This window comes from Microtus oregoni, unplaced genomic scaffold (assembly GCF_018167655.1).
Source record: "Microtus oregoni isolate MIOR12 unplaced genomic scaffold, Mior012 000007F_ref0000211, whole genome shotgun sequence".
Classification (NCBI taxonomy): domain Eukaryota; kingdom Metazoa; phylum Chordata; class Mammalia; order Rodentia; family Cricetidae; genus Microtus; species Microtus oregoni.
The window spans coordinates 22672023-22680690 of NW_024543066.1; the positions used below are offsets into that span (position 1 = coordinate 22672023).

The 8668-nt window shown below is 52.3% G+C and overlaps 1 protein-coding gene across 1 annotated transcript; it reads left to right on the forward strand.

The window, feature by feature from the left end:
• Window positions 1-1085: 1085 nt before the first annotated feature.
• Window positions 1086-7877, forward strand: Neurl3 (neuralized E3 ubiquitin protein ligase 3). Its single transcript, XM_041656241.1, has 4 exons — window positions 1086-1238; window positions 5289-5777; window positions 6226-6279; window positions 7283-7877. Exons 1-4 carry the CDS (start codon window positions 1211-1213, stop codon window positions 7474-7476), a joined length of 765 nt encoding a protein of 254 aa, XP_041512175.1. The 5' UTR covers window positions 1086-1210; the 3' UTR covers window positions 7477-7877.
• Window positions 7878-8668: the final 791 nt, after the last annotated feature.

Here is an 8668-nt window from a genome sequence, read left to right on the forward strand (position 1 = left end):
CAGCCATTGCTGAGACAAAGGGCACTCAGTAAGGGCGGGGCAGGAAGGAGAAAAGTCCAGGGGCTACAGCGATGTCCGAGGTAACCAGGGCTAGACTGATGTCCCCCACCTTCCTCTCGCCACTTCTTCTTACTTAGGCACAGCTGACTGGAAGAGGTCCCGAGACCACTAGTTCCCTGTTTTATAACGTGGGAACACCAGAGCTAAAGACGAGGGAGGGATCTGCCTAAGGTAACACAGCGGGCACAACTTGGGTCTCCAACTCTCCATCTCCCTCCTCAGAAGAGGACACTGCCATTTCAGGTGCCCCAGGGACCTGCTGAGGACTATTCATCTACCCAGTTTTCTTTCCTTTCTCTCTTTCTTGTTTTTTTTGTTTTTCGAGACAGCTCTTCTCTCTGTAGCCCTGGCCGTTCTGAAACTCGCTCTCTACATCAGACTGGCCTCAAACTCCCAGAGCTGTGCCTGCTTCTGCCTGCCCAGTGCTGGGATTAAAAGTGCCACCACCTTTAATTTAAAGGATTAAATAGTGCCCCTACCTCCTGGCACTATTCATTTCTGTAAGGGTCCAAAGAAGCCACTGATTGTGGCCTTGATCTGGAGTCTCAAGAAGGACTTAGGCAGCTGCTGCTGCTGTTGGGGGCAGCAGGGGTGCAGGGTATTTATAAGCTTCCAAACCGTCCTTGCCACCGGGCAGGCTCAACGGCACAGGTCTTGGGATTTAGCTCATTCAGTTTAACCTGCTGTGCACCTTCTATATGTGGGGTTGCCATGGTGAGCCATGCCGGCTGCATACTCCTTGAAACTTCTGATGTCCACATCTCACCCCAGGCCAGGGACATCCAGAGTTCTTGCAGGGGGCTGGGGGTGAGCCCAGATGTTTATTAACAGGCTGTGGGCAGTTCTCATTCACAAGCAAGGGCTGATTAGAAGGCAGAGAGGAAGAACTCTATGCTGCAGCCACACTCACAGTCCCCGCTTCCTTTTCTCAGGCCAGCCTCCTGCAGTAGTAGGTCTACTGTGAGCCGGGAGACATCATGGGGAAAGTCCCGGATATCGTCATGCGTGACAGCATCTAATTAATCATCAACCCTGTAATGTGATCTCCAGCCTATAAAAGGGGAACCTTCAGAGTCTTGTAAACCTGACCACTGGCCTTCACAGACATCTCCAGACACAAGGACTTGTCTCTCAGGAGGAGCCCAAGCAAATGGGTGCTCGCCTCAGCCCTGAGGCCAGTAAGTAGACTTCCTGTATGCCTTGAGCTGGCTTCTGGAGGCTGGACCACAGGGAGTACAGGTGGGAGGTCTGGAAAGGGGAGAACTGAGACCTTGAGGTCATTGCCAGCTAGAGGAGGTTTCTGCCAAGGTCTGGCGTGCACGAGGCAGTGACTTTCCGGGCTTCCCAGGAACCAAGGAGAGGTTGGGTGACTCAGATCCAAGATGGTTGCAGAAATAAACACCCCTCCTTCCCCACCCACTATCTGTAACCAGTGTTCATCTAAGACTTGGCTACAAAGAGAGAAACAGGACTGGGGTGGGAAGTAGAATTTAGAGGGCTGAAGATAGAAGATGAGGGATTTCAGCTTTGCCAAATTAGAGATGGCCCAGGGGCAAGTCATTTTGATGCTGAGTCCTTGGTTTTTATCCTCTGAAGGTTGGGGATAATGCCACCCACCCTGATGGCCTTTAAGGCTCCAAATATCTAAGTCTAAATAGTAAAGAGATAGGAAGTTTCTCTGAGACACTTACTTGTACCTGTGGTCACAGTGTCCCTTAGTAGAAGGACGTGGGTGAGTAGGCAGCTCTTAGCACAGAGTCTGGGACCAGGCAACCTGGAGATGCACAAGCAGAACCCTGCTTAGGGCCCCATGGCGAGCACCCAAGGCTCACTCACAGTGGATGGATGCCACACCCTGAGCCACCTCTGTGTGGCAGCTGTGTTTGGATTCAAGGCAGGGCACCAATGCTGAAAGGGATGTCATGTAACAGGTGCAGGTGTGTGTGTGTGTGTATGTGTGTGTGCGCGCACAGCCAAGTCCACAGTCTCCTTGGTGCTGGGAAGATTAGAAGGGACCTTTCCCGAGACTCTCTCCCCTCTCCCACAAGCTCTGAGTGCTTCTATACAGGATGCAGAGAGTAGAACAGGAGGCTGCAAAGGGCTGAGTGGGTGCCTGGCACCCCAAAGGCCTTGGTGGCTGGAGGGGTGGTGATGAAGATGTTGACAGTGGGAGGCCATCATGGGCTGACCCTAAGGACACGACTTGTGTGTCTCAAACTTCCTAGCGGTCTAGGTTCAGGCCAGCAATGCCCCTTCCCTACAGCACTGGGGAACCCAAAGGTGGAGTCATCGAAGAGGGTCCTCCACTTAACTCTGTTCTGGGGAGCCTCAGGATCTGACCTGAAAATGGGGCTCAGCACAAAAACAGCAACCCAACCCTCAGGGGACAGTGCTCTGAACATTGTGCCAGCCCTGCCAGCTGGAACAGACCCAATTAGAGAGTTGTATTTAGCTTGTGCCCACCTCTGCCTCTCCCCAATCCAACAGTGGGATCTGTCAGTTTGCTTAGTCAACGGGTGGGAGGATCCCTGCAAGGCTCTGCTGTCGGAACAGGGCAGAATGGAGACGGTGTTCACCCCTTTAGTGCCACTGTGACCCGGCTCTAAAGTCAGGAAGCAAATCTCGTTGTAAAGGAAAGGTGGGGCCCCTATCGGGGACAAAGTCCTGAAGCCTTTGATAGACTCGCTGGGTGAGGGTGGCTTTCATCCCTACTCAGCCTGGGCCATTCTCAGTGATTAACCCACACAAGCCATCCGAGAGAGTGAGTGTAGAAGAGACCAAGCCTCAAGAGGCCCCTTGTCGCTTGCCTGTTGTGACTCCTCCTAAGGGCCACACTCAGGGAGTTGCCCAGAGGCTAATGAAGGTAGGGATACAAGGCCTGAGCATGCAGTTGAGAGAACACCTTCTCTCAACTTCAAGAGGCTCTGGCCACCCAGCGACCTGGGGAGGCAGCAGTGGAATCCCTCAGTTTCTCCTGTAACATAGGACATGAGAACGTAACTCTCACAGGCCACTGAGGAGTCTCCTGCATTGCAGTGCAGCTTTGCCCACTCAAACTGGCATCCAGGCCAAGGTTTCCTTTCCTGGGGTGCCAAGGGACCCTTGCATCTCCCAGAGGGCATTCCTAGGGCAGTCCCCTTCCTCACGAACGGACACTCTGCCAGCCAGATTCTCCTGCTTCTCCTCTAGAAAACAGATGGGGCAGTGAACTGACTCTCTCTCTCTCTCTCTCTCTCTCTCTCTCTCTCTCTCTCTCTCTGTGTGTGTGTGTCTGTCTGTCTGTCTGTCTGTCTCCCTCTATTCCAGAACAGATCTTCCAGTCTTCTATCCTCCTGGGGATGGGGGATGGCTAGGTGAACACCCTGCCCACAGCCAGGGAGGACTGGCCACCATTTAGAGATGAGCAGTTCAAAGTTCTCAGACCCAAAGAGGATGCATGTCCTTTCCACTGAGGCTGCAGTGGATGAGGCTGAAGGTCCCACTTAGCTCTATTTCTGCTCTTGTGATGGACCAGGGTTGTTGCTTGGGGCTCTCTGGAGAGTACATCTGGCTTCTCCAGCAGCAGGGTGGCAGGGGACTGTTTCCAGCATCCACTTGGTAAGGTCCCTTACCAAGCTTATCCCTGGTCTTCTCTTGAGTCCCTCACATGAATGGTGGCTGTGACCCACCTGAGTGACGGGGCGGGCTCTGGCGGCAGCACCAGGAGCCCTCAGTCCTATGTCTGGCTCTGCAAGCAGACCTGTGGTCTGTAAGCGGAACAGGAGACAATCGGCTGGTGGGGGATGGGGACTCGCCCGGACCTGGCTCAAGTTCAGACTGAGTTCATCTTTCTTTTTCAGCCAACAGTCAGCTGACTTCCTCTCTTCACCCCCACTTAAAGAGGCAAGGCAGGTCTCTGGGATCAGATCAGCTCCTGCTCTCTTGAAGCCAGGGCTGGGAAGAGGGGCTGCCCCACAGGGACCTTTCCCTCCTGACTGCCAAGTACCTTAGTATAAGAAGTTCCTTGGTTCTGAAGCCCATGTCTGGCCTTGGCTGATCCTAGGCATCTCCGCAGACCCTTCTCAACTTGTTCCCCTGTCCTGTGGGAAACTACTGTGTTCCCTCTTCCCCCAGGACCAGGAAGTCACCTTGCGGGGTGAAGGAGACATTGATACAGCTCACCTGTGGGGAAAGGAGGTTAGAGAAACAGAGAGGAAGGCACGGCCATGGTGGGCCACCTGCCAGGGCGTGCACAAGTCAGCAAGCCAGCTCCGCTCCTCCAGGCTAGGTGTGTGAGAATCCGTGAGTGTTACATCTCATCTAGGGGCTGGTGAAAGGGCTCAGCGAGTAAAGGTGCTTGCCGACAAGCTGAACATCTGTAGTTCAACTCCCCCCCCCCCCTGACCCTACAGGGTGGAAGGAGAGAACTGATTTCTACAAGTTGCCCTCTGACCTTCACCCATGCATACATCCTGGCACCCAATAAAGAAGTGTTACAAAATAAATTAAAAAAAAAAACAACCAAAAACAATAAGCCTCAACTGGGCAGTGGTGGTGCACGCCTTTAATCCCAGCACTTGGGAGGCAGAGGCAGGTGGATCTCCGTGAGTTTGAGGCCAGCCTGGTCTACAAAAGCAAGTGCCGGGACAGCCAGGACTATTATCCAGAGAAACCCTGTCTTGAAAAACCAAAATCCAGCCAACCAAACAACCAAACAACAAGACCCAATAAACCTCATCTAAGTTCATATGCCTAACTGTCTGGTTTCATTTTGTTTAATAATAGTTCCCTGTCTATATAGCCCAGGTTGGCCTGGCCTGGAACCCCTTATATAGCCCAGGCAGGCCTGGAACTTGCCTACACCTCCCCAGCGCTGGAATTACGGCACCACCACACCAAGAAGCTGCTTTTTCTGTTCAATCTCAGTAATAACCATAGTTCAGGGCTGAGTTTAGACAAGGTTTATATAGAGGTTCTTTTAATTTTCATCCCAGGCAGAAGAAACGGCTGAAGCTGGGGACAGACCCAGGCAGGTAGAGTGGGCCGCCCTTTGGGCTTTTAGTAGATCCTTGAGGTTTTCCGGGTGAGGCTTGAGGTCGTTTGGGGTGTGGAGGTGGTTCCACGGAACTTGGGGCCGTTGAAGTGGTCCTCAGTAGGAGGCCTGGTTAGCCTAGGGTGCTGGTCTTTATTTGGGGAGCCAGGAGATTAGAATGGGCCCTCGCTGACAGGCTATCTGCTCTGCCCCACAGACGCTGAGGTGCCCAGCGAGGCCCTTAGTTTCCACGGGGATGCCACCGGCGCGCAGGTGCATCTGGATGACCTGCGGAGCACAGCTCACAGGCGCTCTACGTTCCACGATGGCATCGTGTTCAGCCAGCGGCCAGTGTGGCCCGGTGAGCGTGTTGCGCTGCGCGTGCTGCGACAAGAGAAAGGCTGGTGCGGTGGCCTCCGCGTGGGCTTCACGCGCCTCGACCCTGCACACGTGGCCGCGTCCTGCTTGCCGCCTTTCGTGTGCCCGGACTTGGAGGAACAGAGCCCCACGTGGGCAGCACTGCTTCCAGAGGGCTTCGTTCGTGCGGGGAATGTCGTCTGTTTCTGGGTGAACCGGAGAGGCTGGCTCTACGCCAAGGTCAACGCTGGCCGCCCCCTCGTGCTGCGCAAAGACGTACTGGTCCAGGGCGCCCCGCTATGGGCGGTGATGGATGTGTACGGGACCACGAAAGCCATTGAGCTGCTGGGTGAGACAATCCTTGTGGTTTCGGAGTGTGTGGCGTGGCGACAGAATTCCGGGTGGCTTCATGAACCTGTCTAGAGGCCCTGAAGGAATTGTTCATTCCTTCATGCTCAGTATGCCATCAGCCCATGGCCTAGTGTAAGGATGGGCATGGGAGACTCTAACTGGGCACAAGCCTTGTCCTAAATGATGATAAGATATGACCAGTGCCCTAAATAACGTTAGAAGGCTGGTTGCGTTTCACAAAGGAGAGAGCATTTGCATGCGGCTTTGCACTTAAGTAGAAGTTCACCCCTACACAAGTGAAAAAGAAAGGAAAAAAACAAAGAAAGATGTGAGAGTTCTCAGTTGGGTTCCTAACATGACAGGGAGATTAGCAGTGAGGAAGGGAGTGGCTGCTGAAGTGCCTGTGGATTTCTGGAGCTGACCCTGAACTTCCCTTTCTGCCTTAGATCCTAAAGCCAACGCCTGGATCATCAGCGGGGAGGCTATGCCAGAGCCTGAAGGTGAGCACTCATCCCTGGATCCCAGCACCGAATGCAGTGGCTGGGAAATCTGGTTGTTCAAAGCCATCTTTCTAGGTACCACAGAGAGGCTTCCCACAGTTTACTGATGGCTAGAGATCCAGAAACAAGGGGATGTTTCTGCCTTTTAGCTCATTCCCAAATTAGGAGAGTATATTCCTTTGTCTGAAACAGCCTCGGGTGGCTGAATCTGGACTCAGGTTCACTCAATACTGTTTCAAATGCTGGGATTGAAGCCTAGTTTAATCCTATTTTTCTTCTTTCTTTCTTTCTTTCTTTCTTCCTTCCTTCCTTCCTTCCTTTCTTTTTTTTTTTTTTGTATTTTGTTTGTTTGTTTGTTTCGAGACAAAGTTTCTTTGTGTAGCCCTGACTGTCCTGGAACCAGCTCTGTAGACTAGGCTGGCCTGGAACTCACAGAGATCCGCCTGTTTCTGCCTCCCAAGTGCTGGGATTAAAGGTGTGCGCCACCACCTCCTGGTTATCACTACTGTTTTTATTCAATGCTGGAAATCAAACCCAGGGTTTTGTGCATAAGCACTCTACCAACTGAACCACATCCCCAACCATTTGTGTGCGTGCGTGCGTGTGTGCATGTGTGTGTACATGATTGTTCATGTGTGTGTGTACATGTTTGTGCATGTGTGTACACATTGGTATGCATGTGTGTGTGGAGTCCAGAGGTAGATCTCAGGTGTTTTCCTCCAGTGTTCTCCACCTTGGTTTTTGACACAGGTTCTCTCACTGATTGGCTAGACTGGCTGGACAGCAAGTCCCTGGACTTCTTTGGTCTCTGCTTTCCCAACATGTGCCTGACATTTCACGTGGCTTCTGGGGATTCAACCCAGACCAAGCAGGCACTTTACCAACTGAGCCATTGCTCTAGCTAACCACTGTGCTTTCCTGCCCTGTGGACTACCTACTGATCCACAGTAGGTAGGTGGACCACCCTGTATGTGTGCCTGACCCACGCTGTCTCCTTTTCCAGTTGCATCAGGAGAGGAGTGTGTCATCTGCTTCCACAACACCGCTAACACTCGCCTCATGCCCTGTGGCCACTCACACTTCTGCAGCTCCTGTGCCTGGCACATCTTCAAAGACACGGCCAGGTGCCCCATGTGCCGCTGGAAGATCGAGGAGGTGGCTGTGGAATCTTCACTGAAGACTGGAGAAGGCTCCTGAAGAGAGAGTTTCCTAGAGTGGGCAGTAGATGGGACTTGGCTCTGAGATAGACCCCTGTGAAAGGAAAAAACCTCTGTCTGGACATGGGTCAGCAAACACGGTCATAGGCCACCACGCCTGATCTTGGGTCAGCAAGCCTTGTTACCCACGAGGGAGACTCAGTGACTCTTTCCCCAGACGGAAGTTTGGGAGAGGTTGATATGGCAAAGAGAAATCTCTCCGGCCACTTTAGGAAGTCCCCAGTGTAGCAGGGGCAGCCTGAGCCCTGTGTGTTACAGCTGAGGACATGAAGGGATGGAACGGTCTGTGTCTGGCAGAAGTACCAGAAGTGGGGACGTGTATCATGGTGATTTCCCTGCTGGTTTGTGATACAGCAAAATAAAGTTTCTTTTTGTATTGTTTCCTTCGCCATACTCAGTGGGAGGAGGCGGCACTCAAATCTGGCTAGGGCATTTGGGGACATGCTGTCCTGCCCTCCCTGACCACTCTGATCTTACAGTAAGGGCTGCAAGGAACTCTGGGCACCAGGTCCATGGGTTCTATTCACTGAACATGGCAGGGATTAGGTCAACACTCCCAGCTTTCTAGTCTTGCCAGCTTGGGTTATGGGGACTTCCAGAAGCTCTGCCATTGACAGAAAGCAGGTATTAATGGCCAGGAAGCCCAACCTGGTATTGTCTTTCTGGAGGAACCCCTATCCACAACACATTGTCAAATGTTAAATGTAATCAGTTTATACCGTTTAAACTGAGACGGTTCGAGACCAGCCTGGTCTACAGAGCTAGTTCCAGGACAGGCTCCAAAAACCACAGAGAAACCCTGTCTCGAAAAGCCAAAATAAATAAATAAATAAATAAATAAATAAATAAATAAATAAAAATAAACTGAGACTGGGGGAGGTGGGTGGGACTTGAAAAGAGTCTTTGGAAAATGCTGCAGGAGGACCTTCCGCTCCTTCAGCCAATAGCTGCTGAAATACCAGCCCACTGGGGCGTGGTCTACTTTTAAAAAGGGGCGGCAAGCCTCAGCCTGCGCTCTTGGTTCTGCTCTTGGTTCCTGCGCTTGATTCCCCGCTCCTGTTCCGGCGACTACGCTACTTTCCTGACGGTTGGTGTTTCGTGAGTTTTACCCCCCCCAAAAAATATCCCTTTAAATCTTAACTGGTGTGGGATTGTTTCGCACATTAGGAAAA

Coding starts and splice junctions, on each gene's coding strand:
- Neurl3 (XM_041656241.1), top strand. CDS start 1,211: ATGGGTGCTCGCCTCAGCCCTGAGGCCA. Junction 1,239..5,288: donor TCGCCTCAGCCCTGAGGCCA/GTAAGTAGACTT, acceptor TCTGCCCCACAG/ACGCTGAGGTGCCCAGCGAG. Junction 6,280..7,282: donor GGCTATGCCAGAGCCTGAAG/GTGAGCACTCAT, acceptor CTCCTTTTCCAG/TTGCATCAGGAGAGGAGTGT.